Consider the following 27,436-nt stretch of genomic DNA (forward strand, 5'->3'; position numbering starts at 1 on the left):
ATAGAAGGGATTCTTACAGTATTCAGTGAGTTTGAAAAAATATCAAGACTCAAGATCAGTGTGGAGAAGTCTACTATATATACTACAGGCATACAAGAGACTACTGAAACAGATATCCTTACAACATTTCCCTTCTCATCCGGGAAACTTCATGTGCGCTATCTTGGATTACCTCTTCTTACTAAGAGGATGACAGTTGGAGACTATTTGCCACTTGTGGAGAAGATCAGAAAGAGAATGAGTTCATGGACTGGGAGATTGTTATCTCATGCGGGACGCTTGCAACTAATCCAATCAGTCATAACAAGTTTAGCAAACTTTTGGATGGCGACATTCAGGTTACCGGGAAGCTGTTTGAAAGAAATATAAAGGCTCTGTTCGGCTTTTCTCTGGTCTGGTCCTGATCTCAAAACGACCAAAACAGAAGTCAGTTGGAAAGATCTTTGTTATCCAAAAGAAGAAGGAGGGCTGGGATTTCGATCGTTGAAGAATATAAACAGAGTGTATGGTCTTAAGCTTATTTGGAGATTGACGTCTGAGACATCGTTGTGGGTAAGATGGATACAAAGCTATTTGATTCGAAAGAGCTCTTTCTGGTCAATAAAAAAGAACACAAGTTCTGGATCTTGGGTTTGGAGGAAGCTACTTAAGCTAGGAGGTCTGGCTCAACATTTTATTAGGAAAGAAGTCAGAAATGGCTGCAGTACATCCTTCTGGTATGACAGATGGTCTTGCTTTGATATTCTTAAAGAGATGCTTGGTGAGAGAGGGCCACTAGATATGGGTGTTCCTGATCATTACACGGTTGCAGAAGCAAAAAGAAATAGAAGAAGAAGAAATCATCGAGTTGTCATCTTGAATCAAATTGAAGAGGAGTTGAGTAAAAGTGGAGGATATCAAGATGAAGATATTGTTCTGTGGAAGCATGCTGAAGGAAAGTATATGGGAAACTTCTCGACAAGTAAAACTTGGGAGCAGATTCGTGAAAAAAAACCTGCTTGTGATTGGAGTAAGGGAGTATGGTTTTCTCAGTCTACTCCTAAATTATCTTTTTTGATGTGGGTGGCAATTAAAGGAAGATTGCAGACAACAGATAGAATGCAAATATGGAACACTTCCATTAACACAACTTGCGTTCTCTGTAATAGTACGCCAGAGTCTTGTGCCCATCTGTTTTTTGATTGCAGCTACACAAAGAAGATATGGAGAAGTTTGGTTGGAGGGCTAATGCAAGATAGCTTCACTACAGATTGGAGTAACTTGATTGCACTTGTTTCGAAGCCATGGCTAACTCCCATCAAGACATTTGTTCTCAGGTATACTTTACAAGCTGCAGTACATGCAATCTGGTGGGAAAGAAATGCTAGGAGACATGGGGAGAAGCCTAAAGATACAGATGCTCTGATAATGTTTGTGGATAAAGGCGTGAGACTTAAGCTACTGTCAGTCAAAGGAAAAGGGAAGCACTTCAATGAGGGACTCACTACTTGGTTTGGAACAAGACTAAATACTTAAGGGGTTTGAAAATAAGTGGATCCTCTTCTTAGAATTGGGTTATGAAGGAGTAGTAGAAGACTATAATTCTATACCCTAGCTATAAGATTCTTACACTTTTTCCCTCATTAGAGTTTTGTCCTAATTGGGGTTTCTCTAATGAGGGTTTTAATGAGGAGAGTCTTATAGCATTTCCAAGCTTGACTTGTATCACATGGTCGAGTTTGAAGGGAAATTTTGGAGGTTGGAATTGGAATAGTGGTTTAGCAATTGAGGAAGAGAAAGGGATAGTTTTTTCTTTTGGGTTTGTTCTAATTTAGTTGGTTCAAATACTTTACACTAGTTGTAAAAATGTTTTGTTTGAATAAAATTTTACATTCATCAAAAAAAAAAAAGATAACTGTTTTTTGGTTTTTGTGATTGTTTTACTTCTTGTTTCATCGTCATATGCAAGACTTAGTATGATGGTTACAAAAGGTGAGATCGAGTCCATATGCAATAAAAAAGATGTCGACTCTACACTCTGTTTTGAGGTTCTAAAACCAAACCCTACGATTGCGAAGTTGGATTTTACTGGTCTCGCCAACTTTTTGATCAATTATACGTCTCGAAACGTTTCGGATGTGTGGAAGGAAATAAAGTTGTATGAAGGCAACACGACGGATTTGCAGACAATCAAATTATGCGAAGAGATGTATGACCGTTCTCTTCTTTCGGATGATAATGCTCTGAAAGCTTTGGCAGCCAAGGATTACGACTACGTAAACGATTATGTCGGAGATACATTGGAAAACATGATTACGTGCAATGAGGAATTATCAACAATGAAGCCAGTACTACAATCCTTGATCGCAAAGAATACTGTTATAAAAAATCTATCTGCTATTGTTTTAACAATTCTTGAATGTTTCATAAGAAAGGATAGTAGATTATGTATTCATTAGCCTAATTAATGATATTGTTTGGCTTTTTTCATAAGTTTTTTCATTCAAATTGTTTTTTCTTAGCTTGTTATGCTTTAATCATTATTTATTTATATTAATAAAAGAGTTTAAGTGATAATTCCACATTATTTTACTATTTAAATCAGTATTAGTATCAATCGAGGTAAAACAGAAAGAACATTCATCACACTTGGTTACTACTGTAAAATTCAAAGTCTAAGGCCTGCAGAGAATCTCGATGGCTTCAAACAAAAAAAAAGGAGCTATCTCAGGGGTTTGAGTTTTGACTGCACATTTGAGACGGGGTAGGGCAACCATGGAGTGTTGCGAGTTTGGCTGATAGATAGAGCACGTCTTGGCTTCCGTTTTTGCACTTTGAAGAACATGTTTGAAGCGGCAAGCAAGTCGAGTGTTGATTCCACGGCGAAGACCTTGTGGAACCTCGTTTGAATCCGGTAGAGACAGGCCTCTATGTCTAAAAACTAAAATCACATGTTTAATCAGCAAAATTAAAACCTATGGTGAGTTATAGACGGCTCCAAATCAGTCACTAAATTACTAGATAAACTCAATATCGAACTTTAACTTTTTTTTTTTGGTCAACGGCTTACTTCATTCATAAATAAAACATATCTCACACAATGTTTTGCAAAGATAGAGAAGCTAGAGCATCCTTAGCAAGACGATCTGCTACAACATTTGCAGTGCGAGGAATTAAGACAAAAGATACGGTAGTGAAGAGAGGAATGAGGTGGCTGATATCAAATAACAGCCCCGCTATCTCGTTCAGAACCGACCCTGATCGCAGGGCTGAAACTAGGACGCTTGAGTCCGACAATATCTGTAGCTTTGAGATTCCCTTCCTTGACGCCTCTTGCAGTGCCTCTCTTATGGCGAGGGCCTCCGCTGTTAACGCTGATCCGACACACCTGCGAGATGCTGCACCATAAGTCTCCAATAGTGCTGGGTTTGCGGGTCGACCCGCCCCGACCCGCCCCGTCCCGCTGCGGGTCGACTCATTTTTTCGATTCAAAAATTCGACCCGCTTGACCCGCATTTAAAAAATGTAAGACCCGCCCCGCCCCGCATAAATTAGCGGGTAACCCGCGGGACCCGCGGGTAATATAAAAAATAATAAAAATAATTATTTTAATTTAATTTTTTTAAAAAAATAATATAAATAATATATTTTAATTAAATTTTTAAAACTATTCGTATTTTTTATTATTTTTATTATAAAAAACATAATTTTTACTAAAAAAATCATATTTTTAAATAATTTTTTTTTTTTTTTTAATTTTGCGGGTTGGCGGGTACTCGCAGTTTAAATTCGGTCGACCCGCACCCGCCCCGCGTTAAAATCACTCGACCCGCACCCGCACCCGCGAACAATTTTTTTCAAATCACTCGACCCGCACCCGCCCCGCGGCGGGTCAAACGGGGCGGGGCCCGCGGATAATGAATCAAATTCCCAGCTCTAGTCTCCAAGTGATTCTTCTTGTCCTGAAAAAACCAACCAAATCCAGCACAATATGAATCAGCATTCCAGGCTCCATCAACCGAACATGTCGGAATATCTTGCTTAATAGCTCCAAAATTACTCCTTGAAAGAAGCTCTTTTGTTACAGGTTTTTCCTTAGCTAACTCCCATTCTTTAGCATCTCTAACCGCCTTTGAAAGGGTTTCCTCAACTGTGTATACTTTGTTTTCAAAGAGTCTCTTGTTCCTTGCTATCCAAAGGTTCCACACGATCCATGGGGACAGGGGAGAACAAGTGAAGCCTGCAGGTGGTAGATTGATCACATTTGGTAGAAGAGTGAGCATCTGGCGAAGATCACTTGGGGGGAAGGCTTGAGCCTGTGTTCTTGTCAGGACCAAAGGCGCCAGTTCCCAAGTCTTTTGCGCAAAGGGACAGAGGAATAGCAGATGAGGAATCGTTTCCACCTCTCCACAAACTTTACATTCTGGAGCAACTTCAATTCCTCTTCGGAGCAGGAGATCCGCCACCGGGAGAGCCTCATTCAACGCCCTCCATAAGAAGTGTTGTAACTTCCCTGGTACGTCCAACCGCCAGACATGCTTAACCCATTCAAAACCAAATGGCAATTGGTGCTGCTCAATGAGATTGGCCATTTTATAACCAGTTTTTGTTGTGTAGTTTCCTTTGCATTCTCCTAACCAGACGATCTTATCTGGTGGTTTTAGAGCACTGGGAATTAGTTGTCTAATAACCTCCTCATACTGAGGTAAATGCAATCGCACCATCGGCAAGTTCCACTCGTTAGTCCCTGGCAGGAGAAGATCTCTTACTCTGAGCTGTTGGTTTTCAAACGTTGGCGGGCCTATGGGGGTTAGGGGTTTTGACGTGGAGAGCCATGGGTCATACCAGACAGCAATATTTTCTCCATCCCCCACCAAATAGCCTAACCCTTTTTTGAGGACTTCCTTGCCTGCCAATATTCCTGTCCAGCCATGTGATGCAGCTTGCTTTTGTGTGCTCTCCATAAAGGAGCATTCTGGAAAGTACTTGCCTTTTAAGACCTGTGAGAGCAAAGCTTCTGGATTATTCATGATACGCCATCCCAATTTAGCTAGCAAGGAGTCATTGAATGTTTCCAAATCCTTGAAGCCTAAACCTCCAACACACTTGGGTGTGGCCATTCTGTCCCACGAGACCCACGCCATCTTGTGCTTATCAGGTGCACTATCCCACCAAAATCGGGTAAGTACCGATTGGATGCGCTTACACAGAGACTTTGGAATCTTGAAGCTTAACATGGAGTAGTTGGGGACCGCCGATAGAACAGTTTGAAGCATGACATGCTTTCCTGCTCCTGAAAGAAATTTAGTGGGCCAAGACTGAGCTCGTTGGCGGATTTTGTCCACCAGACCCGTAAATACATCCTTCTTCTTCCTCCCAAAGGTCTCCGGGAGCCCTAGATATTTTCCCATTCCACCCTCTTTATCAATTCCAATCGCTGCTTGTACTCTGCTCTTTATCTCTGCAGGCGTCTTGGAGGAGAAAGAGACTGTCGATTTGTCCAGGTTAATACACTGACCCGAACATTCTTCATATTGCTTGAGGATCCTCATTAGAGAGGTACAACTCTTTACACTGGTGTTACTAAAGAAGACTGTGTCATCAGCAAACAAAAGGTGGTTAATGAATGGGCATCTGCGTGCGACTTGCAAGCCCTTGAACCGTCCCAACTGCTGCTCTTTCATACATAGCCCAGTGAGTACCTCCGCGCATAAGATGAACAGATACGGAGATAAAGGGTCTCCTTGGCGCAGTCCCCGGAACGGTTGGACCTGACCATAAGGTGCTCCGTTAATGAGGTACGAGTAAGAGACCGTAGTGACACACTCCATCACCCAATTCACCCACACTGGATCAAAGCCCAGTTGCAGAAGAACCCTCTCGAGAAAATCCCACTCTATCCGATCGTACGCCTTACTCATATCAGTCTTTACTACCATGGCACACCGTTTCGTCGCTTCTGAAATCTTCAAGTAGTGCAGGGTCTCGTGAGTAATCAGGATATTATCAGTGATGGATCTTCCCGGGACAAACGCTGACTGATGCTTGGGCACAATGAGATCGAGGTACCGTTGCAGGCGCAGAGTGAGTATCTTTGCAACGATCTTGTATCGAACATTGCAAAGAGCAATTGGGCGGAACTCAGAGGGGCTCTTTGCACCTGGAACTTTGGGAAGTAGGCAGATATTTGTCTCATTGATTTTAGTGTCCATCTTCCCCGACAAGAAGAACTCTCTAACTTCCCGGCAGATATCCTCCCCTATCTCATTCCAGAACGAGTGGTAGAAACCTGATGAGAACCCACCGGGTCCCGGCGCTTTCTCCGCATTTATGTCAAGAACTGCATGATGGATCTCAAGATCAGACGGGATGGCAGTAATGGCTTGATTAGTTTCCTGCGAAATGCAACAAGAGATGACCTCCTCCACTGTCGCTAATCCAGTTGAGCCAGCAGAGGTGAAGAGGTTTGAGTAGTAATCAGCAAACACTCCACCAATTTCAGCCTACTCATGGAATGCCACTCCCAACTCATTCTCGATGGTAGTCAGCCGATTATAAGATCTCCTACACTTGGTGACCGCATGGAAGTAAGCGCTGTTGCGATCCCCCCCTTGTAGCCACTGTACTCGACTTCTTTGTCGCCAGAACTGCTCTTCCTCCTTATAAGCTTTGCTGAGCTGTTGAGAGATCTCTTTAATCTTTTCAGGAGAAGGTTCCCCTGAGGAAAGGTGCTCCTCTAAGCTGGTTTGGAGCGCCACAATCGCTTTGGCACTGTTCTCCTTCTTGATTTTGAACCATCGAATCAGTTCATTACGACAACGCTTTATTTTATCCTCCACTTGCTCCAGAACGTCCTTCCTCCATGCTTCCTCAATGATCCCTTTAGCTTCTGGCAGGTCCTTTATGCTCCGATCGTAACGAAATAAGCGTCTCCGTTTCTTCCTGGAGGTATCTAGATAGGTGACCAAGGGGCGGTGGTCTGATCCCTCAAATCTGAGGTAGTCACAGCGGCCCGACGGGAATAAATCTGTCCAAGCACAGTTTGCTAACGAGCGATCAAGCCGGGCCCTAATGAAGTGGGTACATCTTTGACCTCTCCATGACAGAGGGTTGCCTATATGCTTCACATCCCATAGGCCATTCTCAGAGACAAAACCACGAAATGGGATGAAAGAGCCCTCACATCTTTCTGGTCCTCCCACCTTCTCTACGTTATCCAGGATGTCATTAAAATCACCTGACAGAAGCCAGGCCGTATCTCTGCCTCTACCAAGATGGGAGATTGTTTCCCAGAACGCAGCACGGTGCTCCTGTTGTGGCATTCCATAAATAAAAGTTATATAGAAATCGGCTCTCTTTACCTTCAATTTGGCATCAATAAAGTGAGGAGTTGATTCAAGGATGTCGAGTGAGAAGCCTGATTTCCAAAACAGCGCCAGTCCTCCGCTGAGCCCTATTGGAGGGACTGTAAAGTGATGTTCATAACCAAGAAAGCGCAATTCCGAGAGCACAAAGTCATCTTGGTTCTTGGTCTCCATAAGAAAGAGTATATCCGGGGACAGTGTCTTGTTTATTTCCCGGATCCTTGGAACTGTCAGTTCTCCTCCTAGTCCCTGACAGTTCCAGCACACGAGTGCTAAGGAATCGGGTTTTGCGGAGCCCGAAAATCCGCACGACGCTTCCTTATAGCCGGAACCTGCACCATAGCCGGTGGATCTTGAGCCTGAGAAACAGGTAAATTATCAGTCGTCTCCCTTTCTATACAAAGCCGCTTGCGTGCTTGATTCGCAGACCGAGTCGTCATTTGTTTAGACAGTCTCGTGCTTTGTAGAGGGCTTCTGTTGACTTTGGCTTTAGGTGCCTTCTTCCCCTGAGGTGCTGGTTTAGCTGGGGTTTTCCTCTTCACTACCGCCTTGCCAGCAGCCTGCTTTTTATTCGCAGAAGCTCGTGGTGTTTTTGTAGCCGCCCCTGGTGGAGATCCAATACGCAGAGTCGCAGGAACTCTCTGCCCTGAGCTGAGGTTCTCTTCTGGTGATCTCTGAGCTCTCTTACTTCCGGAGCTTCCTTCATTCAGTTTGTTACGAAGGTCTTCTTGTTCATAGGTGACCTCAACATCCTGCAGACGAGCTAAGAGAGAGCTCGAGAAGCCACCTGATCTCTGTTGTTCCTGTTGGGGTAGCTCCACCCTTTCAAGTGCTGATCGGCGTCCCACTGTCTGACTGGTGACTTCACCACGTTCCGGAATAACCGGTAGCTCCAGAGGGGTTCTAGGTGGGTTCGGAGGAGGTGTCCTTGACGATTGAGAGTAGTGAGACATGTCTGATGGAGTGTGATGATCTCTAGAGGAGCGTGTAGGGGAGCGGTCTCGGAGCTCTCTCCTTTCAAAGGAGACTCGCTGCTGATGGTGCCTTTGTCGTGATTCAGTAGCTCTCTCTGCAGGGCGTACCTCATAACCAGAGTGGTGTCGCACGGCTTCGTCATATGGTCTCCTCTCCGAGTACACAGGTCGAGAGGTAGCTGATCTTTGTGATCGGGAGAAATCCTCTCTCTGGTAGGCCCCTGAGTGCCTCGTTTGATTAGAGGAGGTCCGTCGATGATCATGTCTGCGCCTATGATCTTTAACTAAACCACTAACTTTCTGATGTGTTACTGTAAGTGAACTGTTTTATCATATGGTATTATTCCTTTACCTCGAGTAAGTAACAGAAACAAATAGAGAGGAGTGATGTCAAAAAAAAAAAAAAATTAGAGAGGAGTGATTTGTTAATTCATAACTTCAGTTAAATCCCTTATACTAATTGATATTTTCGAAATTGCCTCGTAGTCAACGCCAGTTGTGTTTTTTTTTCTTTACAAGTTGGCGACGGTTGAGAGAGCTCAAGTCAGAAACGCGTTTGTGTGGAAAAGAAAAAGAGAGGGAGAAGCTGTAGATGTGATTTTGATCAGATTCTCTTTCGAGTCTCTGATCCCTTATCGCCTTGCCTTCTTCCTCTCTAGATTGGTCATTCGAAAACATGGCGCCGAAATTCGATACGGAGAAGATGCAGGAACGCCAGAACTTCCGCAACGTCTGGCACACGGATCTCACCCACAGCATCCAGGGCGATACTCCTTGTAATCCCCTCTCTCTCTCTCTCTCTCTCTCTCTCTTCTATATCTGTTTGATCGGATTTAGGGATTGATTGATTGATTATGTGTTGTCGTTGTTGTTTGCAGATTGCTGCTTTGCGTTGTGGTGGTAAGTCTCCTCCTGCTCCGATCTGAGCTTGTTTCGTTTGCTTCCTCTCTCTCTCTCTCTTGTTTATATATTATGAATTGACCAATTTTGACTTTGGAATATAAAACTTTCTAATTACATTCTCAGATCATTTAGTTTTCATTTCGTCAAGATAATTTACGAGTTTTCATTTGTGTGTGTTCTTCTTCTTCTTCTCCTTGGAGTGCCCCTTGTGCATCATACTTGCTTCGAAAGCGTGCGCTTTACAATGACATGTCAAGGTATTATTCAACTGCCTCTTCTTCACATAGATAGATGCATTGCAATTCCATCTTCTTAGTTGGATCCCTTCTCACAGGTACACTTGCTGCGCCGGGTACATGCCTTGTAGTGGCAAGTGTGGAGAAACCAAATGTCCTCAACTCTGTCTTGCAACTGAGGTTAAGTATCTTTCTTCATCTTCAAAATAAAAAGTTCTTTTCCTATAACTCCAGTTAATCTACAACCTTCATCTGAGTAATCTCTGTAACATAATAAGCATACCATCTTAATCATGACAGCTTATGAGTTGTTAGCTAGTTTCTTTCCGTGTTTTCTAAGTAGCTGAAACAATTTTGCTTTTGCAGGTCTTTTGCTGCTTTGGAACCTCTGTCGCATCCACTCGTTTTCTTCTTCAAGATGAGTTCCAAATTCAGACGACGCAATGTGACAACTGCATCATCGTAAGTAGCCTCCCTGCCCGAGACTCACAAGCTATTAAAAAAACAGAAACAAACCTGACTAAGTGACGTAACCTATGTAGGGATTTATGGTTTGCCTCACCCAAGTGGCTTGCATATTCTCCATAGTTGCATGTATCGTCGGCATTGATGAGCTTTCTGAAGCTTCTCAGCTGCTCTCTTGCTTAGCTGACATGGTTTACTGCACGTAAGACTCACCCCATCTATACTCGTCTCATGTTATTCCCTTTAACTTACTGTCCTTGATGAGATTGTATTTGCTTCGTTTTTGCAGGGTTTGCGCTTGTATGCAGGTAAAGTGATGATATCAACCCACTGAACTCCACTTACTCATATATACAGTCTTCCTGATAATATCTTGTTGATCTATTATGCTTCTCTAGACACAACACAAGGTGGAAATGGACAAGAGAGATGGTAAGTTCGGTCCACAGCCAATGGCAGTGCCTCCCCCTCAGGTAATGTCACGGATTGATCAAGCAACTCCACCCGCCATCGGTTATCCTCCACAAGGCTACCCACCTTCTGGTTATCCGCAACACCCACCACAAGGTTATCCACCTTCTGGCTATCCTCAACACCCTCCACAAGGTTATCCACCTTCTGGCTATCCTCAAAACCCTCCAGCTTATCCTCAGTACCCTCCAGGTCCAGCTTATCCTCCTCAGGCTTACCCAAAGTAATTCCTCTTTGCGTGGTTTCTCTTCCGACTCGGGAGACTTCTATTTTTTCTTCCTTTTAAAACACATTCACATTGTTGGTATATGCCGAGTGACCTCTGATGTTGTTATTGCCTGATACATCCCTCTTGGATTGAGTCATTTGATATTCTTCTTTTCATTGTCTTTTGAATTCTTTTATGTGAAATACAGAGTCCATTACAATTTCACGACTGTTTATATAGAGATCTTGTGTTGAGGGTGCAATAATATATCTACTAAATTCGATAAATTGTATTGGGAAGAATGTTGCATATAGTAACAGAATAACTACGACGGGATCTCAATGAATACAATGTTAAATAACGTGGCAAGAAATTACGAGGGGTGGGGGTAAAGCAGCCTAAAAACTAATTTTTCTTCCCTTTCAAAAATAAAATCAATACAAGAAAAAAAAAACTATATAAGAAGTTACTTAAAGTTCAGTGACTTCACCTTCTCTACATACACCAACATTGATCCACAACGTATTATTCCTCTTTGTTTGTAATACTCTGCAACAGTTCCTCCTCGGTGACTGTACAAAAAACACGTGAAACCATTTAAGTTACATAGCAGTATTCACATTCTAACACATGCTAATAAATGACATTACGTTACGTACCCTTTCCCATAGATGCGGGTCCGGTTTCTTGTACACTACGATGGTGTTGATCTCAGCTGGGTTTGTCATCTTCCACCGACACGAAGGATGAGCAACCCGGTGTCTTATGTACTCGCTTACCGTCGTGTTCAGCTGCTTGTCGAATCTCGTGGACGACATGTAGAACACGAACGGTTTTTGGCACGGGTTACGGCTAACCGGCCTGGTGTTGAAGGCGTAGGCGGTGTAATCTGCTCTTTTGTACCAATTCAAGAACGTTCTCGAAGGCATTTCCATTTCCCTGGGAGAGAATATTCCGCGGAATATTTGGACAGCGTAGCCCCACGAGACCGAGATGGACCAGCTCTTGTGCTTGTCGTAGCATATAGACTGCTGGAGAAGCCCGGCTGAGTCGAGCTTCATCGGTACGGTTAGCTTCTTGAGTGCACGGACTCTGGTCATGTTTGGGAAGATCGGTTCCACGACGTCGAGGTGGTGCATTGAGACGAACGGTGTCACTGGGTGTGCGGCGAGGAGGCCGAAGAGGTTCCCGTAAACGTCGTACTGAAATGGGAAACGACAAAACTTAAGACGTTATTACAAGGAGCGTGAAATGTACGCGTCATGCGATTGGGAAATAATGGAAAGACAAATCATTTAAATGTGAAAACAAAAAGGCGGGTCCCTCTCTTACACCTGTATTTTACCATCTAACTTAAGTAAATTGGACGACATTGAGCTACTCACGCGCCGCTTTGTCGGTACCAAACCACGAAAATTTTGCCAAAACAGCATCAAAGCAAAACGAAATTGAAATCACAAAACTAAGCATAAGCTTCTCACGAGAACATAATAACATTGAATGCCTGAAGCTGCATAATTTCTAAGTTTTGTTACTAAATACATTGCCTCTAAAACTAGCCTTTTAAACTCTTTCTAACATAAACTCTAAAGCTTGTAGAGTAGATTCCAACAGTTAACTAATTGAATGAAACCTAGTTTAATTAACATCAACACCCATGTCACATAATCATTAGTAACGCTAATTACGCCACTAAATCATCAAAATTGCTTATATTCTCTACACTAAACCAAAAACACCAATCATTAAGACTAAACATCATTCATCACTAATCACCCGACTATACCTGGTGAAAGCCGATTTCTTTAGTGAGTGGAACACCGAGTTCAGCCATACAAGCTTGCATGCGATCGTCAGACCCATACAATGCAGGATACCTCTGTATACACCGATCCTGCATCTTGCTCAAGGCCTTAGCCAACGGGTAGCTAATCGCAAACCCTCCCCCACCGTAAGCCATGCTGTAAGAGAAAAATATGTTCTGTAGATGAGACTCCGACAAGCTCCCGATGTAATACATCTGCTCGTGGTCGTACTTCCTCAGCACCCTGATGAGATTATCCGTTACGAACACCGTGTCGTCATCCCCCATCACGAACCACCTCACGTTCTTCAGACCCAAACGCAGCATCTCCGACACGATCCTCGAGATCCGCAGCGCCGACCGCTGCCCTTGCTTGTTCGTGTAAGGGAAATACGCCGTTCCGGCGGAGATTTTCACCGGCGGGAGTAGATCTTCGTCTTCGTTGTCCTCTTCTTCTTCTTCTTCTTCTTCGTTGGTGTTGCTGATGTTCTTCTTCACCTCTTTGTCTAACCAAACGTAACCGCGCATGTGCTTCGGTCTGTACCAGATCTTGATATACTCTTTCCTCTGTTTCCACAGCTTCGACGACGCGGCGATCCCGAACACCACGTGGTTGAGATCCGTCGGCTCGTCCGCCGAGTCTACCTTAACATCCTCCTCCGACTCGCGACGCCGCCGTGAAGGTGGTAGCTTCAGGGAAGAGGAGGAGGCATTGGAGATGTTGGTGGAGAGGGCGGAGATGGTGGTGAAGGTGACGGAATCGTCGCAGGAGCGTGAGGTGGAGACGAGCTTAAGCATGTAGATAATGTAAGTGAAAACGATGAAGCAGATTAGCCAAACCATTAGTTTTGGACCCGGTCGGGTTACCGACAACATTCCAGTAGTACTCGATGAGGTTCGATCCCATGTCGGTTTCTCCGACGAGTCTTTCTGGTTATTACCTTTCATCCACACAGATTGAAAGAACAACAACTTTGTAATAGAAAAAGAAACAAACCCTGTATCAAGTAGTATTGATTTGGGTCTGTTTTGAAATTGGTGGAGACAGGAAGCAAGTGTGTGTCTCTAGCTTCGTGACCCAGAGGGAGAGAACGAACCGAAAAGAATGGATCTTTCTTTCCTAAATAAGAAAGATTAATGTGAATGAGCTTTGGTGATTTCCTGAGAAATCGAGGGAAAGACAATGTGAAGCCTTTTTTTCTTTTTTTTTGCTTCTATGTTGAGAGAGATAAGGAAAGATTAAAGGTGAGAGAGAACAGAAAAATATAAGAGAAAATATAAATAAGAAAAGGAGAAAATATTATTAAAATAAATAAAATGGAGTTGTTCTCATTATTTTGGTTGTTTCTTAATTTGTTTCCCAAATTATCGTCCTAATAAATATTTTAATCTGATATTTATTTTGGTGTTAACCTAAAACCAAAAAGGTTTGTGTGTGATTAGTGTGTTGCAGATGTAAGGGAAAGCATTTAGTAAAAAAGACGAGCGGTCGGATCAATGAATATGTGTGGGTCCTAATCTGACTCGCTTCCCCACGTGGGTCATACGGAACTATCTACGTGTCACTTTCTTTGCTCCGAAATTTAAAGCGAAGCTAAGTCGTTTCATAGGCTCGTATCGCAGCAAAGGAAAGATCTGGCTATTTGCATTGGCTGGCTTCACCGTTATTTCAGTGGTGGCACCGTTCAATGTTGTTTATATTTTGGCTTTGCTTCATAGTTTTTTCTTCTGAACAGAAGAACATTGGATTGGTGACACAAAACAATATTTAAAAGGTTTAATGGAAAAAAATAACAAAGTAAAAGTAGTCTAAATTTATGAAAATAAACATATGGATATTGTTTTCATAACAGAAGTTTATTTTGAACTCAATAATTAAGAACTAAAGAAGATCAATCAGAGGGAATTTGCCCCCATATAATATTGTATTACATTCTCTTTCGGATTCTTGATTCATACTTGCTTCTGTTGTCCTGTTAATAAATTATTCTTAAAAATAGAATTATGGAAAGAATAATTAAAAGGTGTCTATGCACCTGCTCTATATCCTCTTAATTATTAATTTGTGGAGAGCTTTGGTCCCAGCATTAGGACTACTGCACATGGATATCATATTTTATGACAACTTTACATGATTTGGTTTATAAAGTTGCTCCCAACTAGATTTATGCATAACATGATTTGGTTTGATGGATCTGAATTGGCCAAGCCCATTAACTATGAAACACCATAAGCACATTGTTGTCTTCACAAAATCACTCGAGTTAGAATCTGGTATTTACTCAATTACTCATGATTCACTTATAATGTCTTTTATAGATAGTGAAGAGATTTTCTGGTCTTTGATCCGTATATCATTCCAAAACTAAATATGGTCTTTGATCTCTAAAGCCACAAGACAACACACAAATTCCCCAACAGTACATCAGAAAAACCAACAATACATCAGAAAAACTTATTTCTCTTTTTCTTTTTTGGTGCACAAGAAAACTTATGTCTATTAACTTTTGCTTCTCCAATAAATAACGATGTTACATTTTTCGACCAAAAGAAAAAAAAACGATTTTACATTTATTCACGATGATAGTGATCATCATCTTAGTCCTAGAGAAAAAACTCAAAAGATGGAGAGAAGCAGCTGCAACGATGATTATTTGATTTGTCCGCGAGCTAAAAAGCTCCTTTGGATTCCTGAAAGATTTTGTCTCTCCAGCTCAACATGTAGTATCTAGGTTACTCGGTTTTTCGATAAACACGTCACCTCTTCAACGGCTCATTTTCTGTCAACGTAGTTACCAACATTTCCGTAAGAGAGTCTAGTGGCTAGCACAAGCTGATTTTGGTTAACGAGTAGTGGGTTTCGTTACGAATTTGCAAGTGTTTAGGCTACACAGGACAAAACAGAGTAATAATATAACTATATGCATATGTAACACACATGAAGCTTAAGAAAACAAAACAAATGGTTGATTTACTATAGACAACATCAAACCTTTTATTATCTCAGATGAAAATCAGGACATATATATATATATCACAAGATTATGCTAAAAGGCACCGTAAGTATCTAGATTGAGAGATTCTGGTTAAGAAAACTTAGGCAAACATTTCATGTAGTTATATATATATATATATATATATTATAAATATATTCCACGCAGCAACTAGCCATCTTCATCGCGGCTAGACCATGATTGAAGAAGAGAATACATGACCAGTGGACCGACAAATGGTGGAAGTGGTGGTGGTCTACTGAAGGCAACAAGTGGCTCTACCGATTCCTCAATCTTCTTTATTGTTTCTCTTTCGCCATTGTTCTTATTCTCCAGTTTCTTCGGTACTATGGCACTCACCATGTTACCTGTTTAACATACAACGTAATCACTCGTTCCATTTTCTTCTTAATCACAATAAACTGACATCAATGAAAATGTAGAGGATTGGGAAACCGTTTGATCCTGAAGCCGAGAAGGCTGGTTTGAGCTTATGCATAAGAGCAGGAAAACGAGGCATGAGATTAGGATCTAGCCTCTCTCTCTCTAACTTGACCTGTTCGGAGATGGATCAAAAAGATTATGTGAGACTCATAAACCGAACGACTAACATATCGGATCTTGCAACATATAAGCAACTCTAATATCTTAAAGGAAACCACCTAGACAGATCAATGTTTACACTTACAACAGCAACGAAAAGTGAAGAGGAAGCAAATATATGCTCTCGAGCCTCAATTACAAAGTCATGTCTTGTTTCAAAAAGGCTTGTTTACGAACTACGAAAGTAGAAGAAACGCAGAACAAACAATAGGAGACTTAAAGAAGTTATATTAACGAGTAGACCTTCCTAGAGAATCTAACAACAAAGAAAATTTCGAAAACAATACCAATGATTGATTTCAGAAATATTTATAGTCAACCATAAATCAATCAGACTCCAACAACAAAAATATTAAATAAATAATTTAACAAGAAATGTTCTTCTTCCTTGGATATTTTTTGCTTGAAAATGTAACTAAATGTAACTAAAAGACAAGATCAAATGCAAAAGATCAGAAATCATTGCAGAAATTAACATACAAGATTATGGTGGTGACTATTACCGATTTCAACAGCTGAGCAAGACGAAATGAGAATTTCAATTACTCCTGTTGTAAGAGCTTTTTCTTCTTCAAAGATTTGTTTTGGGTTGGAGAATTTTCTTTTAGTGGTAGAGGAAGGTTTGAGAAGGTCCTGGACTCACGGAGAATACCCAAGTTTAGAAATAATCAACATATTTCATATTTCCTATTTATTTTCCATATATATTTTCAAACAGATCTAAACACTAATCCACGTGGCTTTCATGCGGCGTACCATTTTCGTTGCCAGTCTGCTTCCTTTGAATACTTTACAACGAACGATTACATTCAGATTTAAACATATGTATCAGACGTAAACGTCTCAAACATTCCTTAATAATTTTTATATAATATTGTAAAATCATATAGAACGGCAGAAAAACATATAGCATGTTTATTTTGTAAGAATCATTGACACATTTACGAGAATGTGGCATCAGGAATCATTGACACATTTACGAGAATCTATACTAAGCTGGCATCAAGTTATACAGTAATATATTCTGCAAGTTATACAAGAATTGGGAGCTCTCTAGTAGTTGAAAATTTGTTTGGTTTGTGTAAACAGATCAAGTAGCTTCTAACTAAAGCTTCTAAACATTTCTACATGACAATAAAGTTCAGTTGTCCACATGTTTTGAATTCCAGTTGGGCTTCAAAATTATCTTTTTCAGTTTTGTAATTTGCAAACACACAATAAACACGACAAATCTAGCAAGGTTGCATTGCCGTGTGCAAAAGGACAAGCTCCAGCCTCCACTTTCCCAATTACTAAAGAACTTAATGATCACGAAATGTGTATGGCAATATGCAATCTAAAGGAAACTGAAAATGCATACGTATAGATATTCATGAATCATGAGTTCATGACTTGAAACCAGTAATTCCACAACTTGAAAAAAAAAACTGCAAATCAAAACACACGTTAACAAGAGATGTGTAGAGATCTAGATAGGGATCACTACTACACATAAAATACACAACAGATCATAATACAAACCCTAGTTTATAACTTCATTCTCATTCCTTTACTTATCTCCGAATAAGTATCCAAGAGTTGAACCTCCACCAGGAACCGATTTAACCTTGGTCGTTGGACGATCCTGAAAATTTTAATTTTTTAAAAAGTTCGGAAATTGATTAACCGAAGAAAACAAAGACTTACTGTGACAAAGTTGCCGGAGTTTTGGCCCTGAGCTCTGTGATAGTTGTTGTCGTTAGACATCTTAGGCTTTTGGTCAGATTTTTTGTCGTCGTCGGTGGAATCTACGCCGTACGGTGGTGTAGGCTTTGGGGCAGCCGGTGGGAGACTCTTTGGAGCCTCATTGTCTGATCCGAAAAGATAACCTAGCGAGCTTTGTCCGCCTCCAAAGCTCCCACCTCGGCTCATTGTCTGATTGAGTGGCTTGATTGATTTACGTACTGCTGATCAGACCCTAGTTAATAAATTTCTTTAGCTTGATCAGGAAATGCTAAGTATGAAAAGTAAATGTTAGGGATCTAGAGAGAAGCTTAAATAGATGTGGCGGTGGAGATTAGTGTATAAGATAAGAGGTATAGTCCATAGATAACACTGAATTAAAAAGATTATAAAAATTTGACAAAATACCACAACTCCAAAGCTTAGTATTTAGTAACCCTAACCAAACGTTGTGAATTTTTCTTAAATATAAAATTTGTTAGAACTTTAAGATAGTAGTGGTAAATTTAGTTTTTCCCAGTTAACATTTTATCACAAAATCGATTTAAAATTATATATAAAACATATACTGATAAATGCTAATTTGATAAATAACTTTAAAGAGAAACATTTGAAAATCATACCACATTAAATTTGTCATAACAGTTACTACTTCTAGCCCAGCCAAAGTTCCAAAGCTGAGAGCAATATCCAAGTATAATGATGAAAGAGAAGATATTATCGTATGACGAATTTATGGCAGTTGAGGCAAGCGTTCTATACGTGATACGTACATTTGTTTTACCTACATGATTTTATTCCAGTTCGCGTAGCAACGGTCAAGTTTGCGTTGACTAAGATCCACCATTTGTCAAGTCTGACAGCTCGCATATTTTTTGTTTGTTTCGGACATCATTATGGTACAGCCAGTCTCTAAGTCTACAGAATTATTTTATATACTACTGTATAAAAAAAACGCAGAATCGATTTGTGAATTCGAGACGTTAGCTTGTTATAGTTTCGTAACTTTCGTTACATTTTTAGGCTATGAAATCGAAAAGTCTACGCAACAAATTTCAATCGAAATAACAGAAAGAGAAGAATATAGAAACACAATAAACAAGACGGAAAAAAAATTATGATCAAATGTGATTTTACGAGTTCATATCGATGTGAGAAACGTTGCCGATCGAGGTGATATACCATCCATCTACTATGAGACCAGCTACATAATTAAGTGCAGAAGCTTAATTTCTCTTAGAAACTTCTAAACATCAATCGACGTCCTGCAACTTCTGCTTATATACTTTTTGCAACAATTAACTAAACAACCTTGGTTCTACCTCTCAGCTGTAAACCAATAATTAATCGACTACTTTTTTTTTTTGAGAAACTTAATCGACTACTTGAACAGGTGGAGTTTGTTATGTTATGAGAACTATTTGGTTTTGAGTAGTAAACTGGACTAGTTTGTGGCTATTTAGGTACGTTTAATTTGATGTACAATATGTTTGAAGTCATGTCTGAATAAATGGTCTCCCAAAATCCATCCCATCTAAGATCATTCATGTCTATTTAAGTTCGCAGAAGTATTTCCAGACCATTTAAGAAACTAATATTTTATTTATACTAAATACTACTATTATGGTTCTTTTGTACTGTAGTATAATATTCCTTCTATTTTAAAATGTGTAAGTTTTAGAATTTTCCATATATTAAGAAAAACATATTAAACTTTAATTATTAATATATTATTTTTGCAATTAATTATTTTCTATAAATTTTTAAACAATGAAATTTCAATAAAAATAATAATATTTTTAATGTTTACGATTTATCAATAGATAATATATCCAAAAAGTAAAAATGTCTTATATATTTTTTTTTAAATATAGATCTTTTCGAAACGGATGGAGTATTTACCATGTTTTGATGTTGGTGGATGGTTATTCTCTACACCAACTAGTTAAATTTACAATTAGCAATAAATTTTGATTCATTTATTACTATCAACTAAATTTATGCAAATGTATAGCTATATAACTATGGTTGAAATAAAAAAGTACTAATAGATTGCCTGTCTTGGTTTCTTTTGTAAAATGATCATATAGTATTCAAGTAAACTAAATTTATTCATATAACATGTTATATAATCGTTCGCACATTACAAATACTAAATTGGTGATGAAAAATGACATTATTAATACCCTGTTATGTACTAACTAAAATAGGTGGTCTAGAATTACTACACAACAGAAACTCAGAAAGAAGAAGAAAACCCTCTTGCAAATCTATAATTGTTGTAAAACTTTCCAAAATAAATTGGAAATCAGTTCTGTTAAAACTAAATACACTGTTATCCATGATAAATCAGTCATCTTTTCACGACAGGACCATGTGGGCTGGGTCGAATTTTATTAAATTATTTATTTTTCTTCTTAATATATATTTTATCATATAGTGAAAGGATGGATGAGAAATATCAAGTATCTTACAATTAGTGGGGTTAAATCGAAGAGCGTGATTGCAATATGAAAAATATGATATTGCCTTATACTTCTCTAAATGAGAAAATAATAGTAACAAAATAAAATTTTCTATATATTCTAGACCTAGGAGGCTAGGACCTTCATTGTTTACTTTGATGATTGTGTTTGGTTTGTTGTTAAAGCTTGCCAGTTAAACCTGTTTAACCTTGATGGTTGTATATTTCAAGCTACATATGATAACAGGAAATATATAATAAATATGTCTACAAAAGTGAAAAACACAAATGTAAAGAATGACAAATAAAAAGAATGATAAATAAGTAAATAAATACAGGTTGGTAAACGAGCGGTTATAAACATAGATTTCAGTTTTTAAAGAAACACAGATTTCAGCTGTAGACAAAAATAAAATATTAACCATGTGTTTCATCGGCAAATTAATTTGTTTGATAATTGAAGCGTGTGCACCAAACTTTCAGTCATGATCATATACTAAGGGGTATGACTTATTATCTGAGATTCGATATCTGAAGAATCTAAATTTGAATTATCATTTATGAATCTGAAAATTTTAGATACAGATCCAAATAGTAGGTTTTAGGTTTGATATTCAAATATGGATCCAGGCCTATTATATTTTAAAATATTAAAAATATAATTATACTTATATCTGTATATTATATATAATCTTATATAAAATAACTGAAATTTTAATTTATTAAATTTAAATATTTTCAAATTTTTATAAATAATTTTAATAATATATAAACTGTTTTTTATGGCAATCTAAACAAACTTGATTAATATATGTTAACCAAAGTAGAAACCCTATATGAACAAAACGAAGAGATTGACATTTTGCGCCTCGTGTAAAAGTATATGTTTTTGAGTCATAAGAATACCTGAGTTGAAACTTGTCAAATCCATTTTTAAACTTTCGAACTTTTTAAGTAATTTGTAGGTTTTATCTACAAAAATAATATAAACTGTTAATTAGTTTTTTTTTTTTGGTAAAAATGTTAAGATTTCATACCAAGGCTTATCTTTTACATAGTTGTGGACATCCACTTATTACAACAAGAAAAAAAACGAATAGAACAAGCGATTACAAGCAAATAAACATGAGAACAACTAAGGCACCGGGGGCGGAAGGCGGAAGTAGACTTGTAGTGGAGAAGGTGAGGAGGGCGAGGATGGAGGGATTGATAGAAGACGATCACGCATTAGCCGATCAACCCGCGCAAAAACCCCAGCTTCGGAGAAGGACGATTGCTGAAAGATACGCAAGTTCCTTTCTCTCCACAACTGTTAATTAGTTGTGTTACAAAAAAAACTGTTAATTAGTTAATTTTTTTAGTTTTTAAAAAGAAGCATCCAAATTCGAGTATCTATAGATATATGGATTGTAATCTGAATATTCAGAAGTTCTAAATCCAAATTCAAATAGTAATTTCATGGATCCGACTGATCAGATATAGATACCTTATAATACGGTGGATATCCAGACCGATCCACTCCTCTTCATATCCTAAACCAGAGAAATATCAACATGTTAAAACCATATATTAAAATATCCCCAACTCTAGACGGCTAACATTAATCCACAAAAGCAATTAAAAATCGTCCGCATAAAATTGTCAAATAAAATATAACAAATATATTTTTTTTTAAATGTTGGAGCCGTACAAAGGAGTATAAGCTTTGTCCACTACGATTAGTTCGGTTGGAAGGGCACTGGTAGGACATCTATAGGAGTGAGCCGTTCCATTATCTATATATAAAAATTGATCTTAATAGTAGTAACATCTTTGTAGGTAGATATGTCCTTAATTACACCTAATTAGTCTTTATTAAAGCCGCTTTAACCAACTAATTGCTCTATATTTCAAATCAAGGGTCAAACCATATATCAAGTCATATATATCTTGAATGCAAATACGATGTTTGCCATTCAAAATTTTATTATTTGATTTATTAAAAAGGGTGCAGACCAAATCAGAAGAATACAAATTAATAATATCCTTCAAAAATGAAAATTATACTGTAAAATTCAATTGGAAAAAGCGAACTATTTGATGTGGTTCAAAAAGAAAAGCAAACTATTTCACGTTTTAATCAAAAGTAGAAAAATTCCGTAAACCGGATATGTAGAGTATTTCGACCTGATTGTAGACTAATAACCTAAACTACATATAATTGTTTTGCCAAAGGTTTTCATTCAAGTGATTGAGCTTCTGAACAGTTAAGAAGTTTTTTTAGATTACTTTTACTTTCAGATACATCACCAAATATCTATCTGATTATCTTGAAATGCGTAGAAGATAAACTAGAGTACTAGTTAGATAAATCCGCTGTGCTTTCTGTACTCCCACTACTATATTTAATTTTGTAAGTGGGCTAAACTGATGTGCCTCGATGGATATAGCTTAAACTGGGTTTCATTTTTAAGCAATGTGGCCTAGTGTTATAATTGTTGGATCGGACTATCCTTTAACTAAATAAATCGGTTCTTATAAGCCCAATCAATTTGTTGGATAATATTTTTTTTACAAAGTTTTATGTTTTTTCTTGATTAATTTTGGAATATCTCAAACTTATGGAATGATCAGACTAATCCAATAAAAATATATCTACGGATGAACATTTTCTTCGAATATTTAAATAGATTTTAAACAATATATTAATATTTGACCAAAAAGAGTATAGTAGATGTATTTGGAGCTCGATTGCTTATCAATCTAAAATTCATCTGCCACTGAATCACCATCACGTGGTTGGATTTATGTTTCTTATAATCGAGATACTTTCTTTCACATTTTAGATCAGGAAAACGTTTACATTAAAGTCGAATTTCTACTTACCAATGCAAAACATGAAAGCTTTTTATGTTTTAAACTTTGAAGCAACTCGTCGTTACGAGTGACTAGAGAAACATAAAAAAGTGTCTCGAGCTAATAAGTTCGACATATAATGGAGTAATTATCTCTCTTTTTCTCTCGTGCACTCCAACCACTATAGATCAAAATGCTTAGTCGGTTGCTTCGAAATCTCCCCGTGACTTGTGTATTTCCCTTTTCAGCGCTTTTTTGGTGTAATCCTTTTTTCAGTGTTTCCCAATTATTCTACCAACCCACTCTGTTATACAAAACAATACTTTTTTTTTGGTTTCCACAAAATGATACTTTTATACAAAGGAATAATAAAAGGTTATGTTACAATATTCCGTTTTATTGGTATAATAGAGTTCCATAGTTTTCCCAATTTTTTGTGTACTTCTCTAATTTTATTTGCACGTATAGCGTATAAGAAGGAAAAAGTAATAATAATGAAACTACAATATAAAAAAAAGAAAGATAAAACGTAAATTCTCTTCAAAATGTTGAAAATGTCAATCAATTTGCGTAGCCGTGAAATATTAAAAATGAAAAAAGTAAAGATGAAGCATGTTGATTTTCCTTCTTTTTTTGACATATGTTGATTTTCCTTTAGATGTACTTTTATCCAGAAAAGTATAATATTTCTAGTTGTTGCATGTGACGGAAGATAAATAACTTGTCTTTTTTGGATCAAAACGGAAGATAAATAACTAAAAACAAGATAGATAAGAAAAATCTATAAATGATAAGAAGTGGGATAAGATCTAGAAAAAGATACATCATGGGTTCATGCTATTGCTGAAGCTATCTTACGGGTAATGGGCAAAGTATTCGTGGTGTGCAAGTCGACATAGAAAGCTCACATCATTAATCACTCACTTCGAGTCCCTTTGCAGACAATACTCCGCCCCACTTCCAAAATTGCAGTTTCTCATATATATCAGATCTATCTTTGATTATAGTTTGGGCCTTAAAGTTTTTCAGGTACTAATAAGTATTAAAATCTTCACGTGACAAAAGGTTTAATGATATCAGACGACATGTCCACATGGATCATTTTCACTCCGAAAGTGTATTGAACTCGGAATAGTAGAACCAAATCACAGACTAATTAATCACTATTGGAAATGTTACAGATTATCATATAACATTTTTCTAGAGACTATTTACTGCCACTTTCAGTACGTCTTTTTCATATCCGTTAAGTGGTCGCCTAACTCTCGTCTGTTTTGAGAGTCATTTTAAGTTAATTTCAATCTCTTAGTTAGGTTAAATTTCTTAGTTTGGAGCCCTTTTGTCAAAAAAATAAAAAATTCTTAGTTTGGTGTTGTGTTTGACTTTTGCGTTTTGGCTGTTTTTGGATAGATAGATTGGAGCTTTGAAGGGGTACTCTGGGTACCGGTTAGTTAGAGATTTTGACCACGAAGCGAAGTTAGAGTGGAAAAGTCTCAACGACCAATAACTTATCTCGCTTAATATAGATAGGGAAATAATAATCACGAATATTCACATAGATCCATGTGAGAGTACGTAATAAAATATTTCTAACCGTCAAAGAGTTTGGCAAACGATATTTGACATTCGGACGACTAGGTAAATTAGGTCAATATATAGAGGTTATTCACGACATTCATAGTAACACTAATGAACATCAGAGTATCATTATCCCAAAGACTCCTTTAAGATCTCTTATTTATTTTTTAATACTTTTTAAGTAGTAAAGTGAATTAAGAGACTTAATTAAGAGATTTCAACATTTATGTGCTCCATTGCAAGTCTGTTAACTAAGAGTTCTTAAAAAAAAAGCTGATAAGAAAGCAAACTGATTCCATTAAAACACAGTTCAAACAAGTTTTGTTTCAGTTTCTTTGCTAAAAACACAGTAAAAACTCGATCTTTAAATCTCTCTAGTAAATCGCCAGGGAAAAAAGGATCTTCATCAGGGCTCTTGTACATTCCAACCTTAATCATTTACCATAACAGAACAGAAACCAAGATTCAATCTTTCAATCCATTAACTTTGTAAAACCTATTCTATCGAGCATGTACTCAACCAAAGAGCCGGGAAGAGAAAATACTTGTGCTTTGATGGCAGACTCGTATGCCTTAAGTGAGGCTGGAACTTGGCCTCTGCAACAAATTTACCGTAATTGATCCTCTTTGACAGAGACTGCAATAAACATCACCAAACTACATGAGTACTTAACTTACAAAAGAGCTAAAAAGTCAACACAGAAAGCAAACCTGAAGGCAGATGGCATCACACACAGCTGTTGATCGGTAGTTACCATCATCACCTTTCTTCACTAGTCTTAGCACAAGGTCTCTGAAGTACATGTTCCATATCTTTTTGTTAATGTTTATCGAATCAGCAGCAAAATGCAATAACCTTTTTTGATAAGACAAAGTAGAAAGGATAAACTCACAAAATCAAATGAACGTAACATTTACCAGTGCAAAAATCATATACAACAACCTTAATCATTCAATGTTTTAACCTACTATTACACTAGTACTTTGAAACAAAATAAACGGAAGCAAGTCGCAATAACCTAGTGATATAGCTCCATTTGTATGACTAGTAGATCCTTAAACTTTCAAACCAGCTTCTTGAATGTCACAAGCTAAGAACTTTCAGAAAGGGAAACAGAAAAAGTTAATAACTATACCAAGTAGGGAGGATCTGCAACAATTATATGGAAGCAATTTTCAGCTGAAGTGGCAACTCTTCAGGTTCGTTGTAATCATAAAACGTGAACTCACTTCCATATCTCTCAAACCTCATATCGTACTCCAGCAGCTGCACCTGGAGACTCGGATCCTTCTTCTGCCTCCTTTGTTCGATGAACTTGCAACAAACAAAAAACAGAATTAAAATTGATCAATTAGGAAGAAACAACAAACAACAAACCAGAAACAAAATTAATCAAACAACAACGGAGTTTCCGGCGATGGAGATAGTGTTCTTGAATGGGAGATGGGGCTACCTAACGATGAAGATTTGACATCTCTCTCTTAATCTCTGAGAGAATTGTCGTTTCTTCTACGAGCCACGGAGAGAGAGGATTTCGTTTCATCGACGAGCCACGAAGAGAGGGATTATCGGCGTTTCGTCGAGGAACCATGGCGAGAAACAGAATCGCTTTCTAGGAAAGACGAAGAAGATGGAGATGTTTCGAGAGAAAGAGAGCAGAACGAAAACAAACCGAAGACACACGCTCCCTTCTCTCCTCTCTTTTACCTACACGTGTCCCGAATACCGTCTCTTTTTTAGCCAAAATTAAGTGACGCCTCTTGTGTTTATTAGTGTTTTTGATTTATTTTTATGCATAATTAGACTAAGAAACCTCCTAAATACCTGCGATAAAGATGCTCTATATACACCTACAAATGAAATAAAATACACCATGGACTTGTAATGGGCTTAGTTACAAACCATTGCATTTGAGCTAACTTTTCAGGGATTATTTAAGTATGAATTATTTTAATCATACTTGATGGGTACATTTTTTGGAGTATGATTACAACTTATGCATATCATTTTGTGTATGTATATAGTTAAATATTCGTTTACTAGATTCATTGTTTAGTATCAAGTTATCAACACACAACTGAAATTAAACAACAATTGTAGGTCGATTATGCTAGGAAAATGAGGAAATAACCGATTGCAACGTTGCGGTAAAGTAAGGAAACAATCGAAGTGGCGTAGCAGGTAGCATTATGTATATAGTTGCTAGTCCAATAAACATTTTTTTTGTAATACAGTCCAATATACGTATATATAACTATTATCTTGTTTTATTGTGCGTCGATATTGGTAGCCACGTATATTCTTGAAATTAATAAAAAAAAATTTGCTAAAACCACTATCTCCTTATAACCAAGTCTTATTACATTTTATAATCTATTCAAGCCAAACATCGTGTAGTTGATCTAGTAAAGTATACCATACAATATCTGCATCCAATATTTTTATATATTACATTTTCTCAGTCTACTATTAACTAAAAGCATACATTTTGATCTCAACGGATGGATTCTACGAGGTGTTCATCTGAGCCAGTATATGAAATTCTCAGAAATAAAAAAAGTCCAACTAAAACAAATCTTCAACAAAATTGCACAAATCTGATCCTAATGATGGTTTCAAAGTAAAGGGAAGTTTTTTTTTTTGACTGCTATCACCATATTTTATCAAACTGGTTCAGAAGTACTAGGCTGTAGAATTAACTCCGAAAGAACCAAATTGTTTACATGGGAAAATTCAGAAGTTTTCGCTCGAGCTCCTTACGCAAGGGAAGTTAGTGGTTGCACTTTCCAAATTTGTGTTGCTCATTCAACTGAGACATTACCTATCATAGGACAGG

General features: G+C 38.0%; 5 protein-coding genes and 1 non-coding gene across 9 annotated transcripts; 1 reads left to right on the forward strand and 5 right to left on the reverse strand.

The window, feature by feature from the left end:
• Positions 1–3,915: 3,915 nt before the first annotated feature.
• Positions 3,916–8,296, reverse strand: LOC130508694 (uncharacterized). Its single transcript, XM_057004335.1, has 5 exons — positions 7,676–8,296; positions 7,341–7,592; positions 6,606–7,289; positions 4,040–6,482; positions 3,916–3,941 (listed from the first exon to the last, which is right to left on the reverse strand). The coding sequence occupies exons 1-5, from the start codon at positions 8,294–8,296 to the stop codon at positions 3,916–3,918; spliced, it is 4,026 nt and encodes a 1,341-aa protein (XP_056860315.1).
• Positions 8,297–8,791: 495 nt separating this feature from the next.
• LOC108842923 (uncharacterized) lies at positions 8,792–10,823 on the forward strand. Its single transcript, XM_018615974.2, has 8 exons — positions 8,792–9,093; positions 9,196–9,217; positions 9,421–9,477; positions 9,555–9,636; positions 9,823–9,918; positions 9,999–10,123; positions 10,211–10,229; positions 10,320–10,823. Exons 1-8 carry the CDS (start codon positions 8,994–8,996, stop codon positions 10,617–10,619), a joined length of 801 nt encoding a protein of 266 aa, XP_018471476.2. The 5' UTR covers positions 8,792–8,993; the 3' UTR covers positions 10,620–10,823.
• Positions 10,824–10,867: 44 nt separating this feature from the next.
• On the reverse strand, positions 10,868–13,648 carry LOC108842921 (uncharacterized). The gene is made up of 3 exons (XM_018615973.2): positions 12,387–13,648; positions 11,260–11,802; positions 10,868–11,172 (listed from the first exon to the last, which is right to left on the reverse strand). The coding sequence occupies exons 1-3, from the start codon at positions 13,350–13,352 to the stop codon at positions 11,071–11,073; spliced, it is 1,611 nt and encodes a 536-aa protein (XP_018471475.2). The 5' UTR covers positions 13,353–13,648; the 3' UTR covers positions 10,868–11,070.
• Positions 13,649–15,365: 1,717 nt separating this feature from the next.
• LOC108840204 (uncharacterized) lies at positions 15,366–16,696 on the reverse strand. The gene is made up of 3 exons (XM_018613038.2): positions 16,504–16,696; positions 15,854–15,953; positions 15,366–15,765 (listed from the first exon to the last, which is right to left on the reverse strand). The coding sequence occupies exons 2-3, from the start codon at positions 15,915–15,917 to the stop codon at positions 15,569–15,571; spliced, it is 261 nt and encodes an 86-aa protein (XP_018468540.1). The 5' UTR covers positions 15,918–15,953; positions 16,504–16,696; the 3' UTR covers positions 15,366–15,568.
• A 641-nt stretch (positions 16,697–17,337) lies between these two features.
• On the reverse strand, positions 17,338–17,962 carry LOC108840203 (protein SPIRAL1-like 5). Its single transcript, XM_018613037.2, has 2 exons — positions 17,687–17,962; positions 17,338–17,624 (listed from the first exon to the last, which is right to left on the reverse strand). Exons 1-2 carry the CDS (start codon positions 17,909–17,911, stop codon positions 17,550–17,552), a joined length of 300 nt encoding a protein of 99 aa, XP_018468539.1. The 5' UTR covers positions 17,912–17,962; the 3' UTR covers positions 17,338–17,549.
• Positions 17,963–24,799: 6,837 nt separating this feature from the next.
• On the reverse strand, positions 24,800–26,355 carry LOC108830286 (uncharacterized). 4 transcript variants are annotated; one of them, XR_008942957.1, is made up of 5 exons: positions 26,054–26,355; positions 25,830–25,914; positions 25,311–25,690; positions 25,145–25,236; positions 24,800–25,028 (listed from the first exon to the last, which is right to left on the reverse strand). It is a non-coding gene; the product is annotated as an uncharacterized LOC108830286 (transcript). The 4 variants fall into 4 exon arrangements; XR_001946170.2 differs by having other exon boundaries at positions 25,311–25,697; XR_008942958.1 differs by having other exon boundaries at positions 25,311–25,455; positions 25,736–25,914; positions 26,054–26,349.
• Positions 26,356–27,436: the final 1,081 nt, after the last annotated feature.

Source organism: Raphanus sativus, chromosome 2, assembly GCF_000801105.2.
Source record: "Raphanus sativus cultivar WK10039 chromosome 2, ASM80110v3, whole genome shotgun sequence".
NCBI lineage: Eukaryota > Viridiplantae > Streptophyta > Magnoliopsida > Brassicales > Brassicaceae > Raphanus > Raphanus sativus.

Coding starts and splice junctions, on each gene's coding strand:
- LOC130508694 (XM_057004335.1), bottom strand. CDS start 8,296: ATGTCTCACTACTCTCAATCGTCAAGGACACCTCCTCCGAACCCACCT. Junction 6,483..6,605: donor TCTGGCGACAAAGAAGTCGA/GTACAGTGGCTA, acceptor TTCCATGAGTAG/GCTGAAATTGGTGGAGTGTT. Junction 3,942..4,039: donor AAAAGAGCTTCTTTCAAGGA/GTAATTTTGGAG, acceptor TGGTTTTTTCAG/GACAAGAAGAATCACTTGGA.
- LOC108842921 (XM_018615973.2), bottom strand. CDS start 13,352: ATGAAAGGTAATAACCAGAAAGACTCGTCGGAGAAACCGACATGGGAT. Junction 11,803..12,386: donor AAGAAATCGGCTTTCACCAG/GTATAGTCGGGT, acceptor TTCCCATTTCAG/TACGACGTTTACGGGAACCT. Junction 11,173..11,259: donor ACCCGCATCTATGGGAAAGG/GTACGTAACGTA, acceptor TTTTTTGTACAG/TCACCGAGGAGGAACTGTTG.
- LOC108840204 (XM_018613038.2), bottom strand. CDS start 15,917: ATGCCTCGTTTTCCTGCTCTTATGCATAAGCTCAAACCAGCCTTCTCG. Junction 15,766..15,853: donor CTCGGCTTCAGGATCAAACG/GTTTCCCAATCC, acceptor TATGTTAAACAG/GTAACATGGTGAGTGCCATA.
- LOC108840203 (XM_018613037.2), bottom strand. CDS start 17,911: ATGAGCCGAGGTGGGAGCTTTGGAGGCGGACAAAGCTCGCTAGGTTAT. Junction 17,625..17,686: donor ACTCCGGCAACTTTGTCACA/GTAAGTCTTTGT, acceptor TAAAATTTTCAG/GATCGTCCAACGACCAAGGT.
- LOC108842923 (XM_018615974.2), top strand. CDS start 8,994: ATGGCGCCGAAATTCGATACGGAGAAGATGCAGGAACGCCAGAACTTC. Junction 9,094..9,195: donor CATCCAGGGCGATACTCCTT/GTAATCCCCTCT, acceptor TGTTGTTTGCAG/ATTGCTGCTTTGCGTTGTGG. Junction 9,637..9,822: donor AACTCTGTCTTGCAACTGAG/GTTAAGTATCTT, acceptor TTGCTTTTGCAG/GTCTTTTGCTGCTTTGGAAC.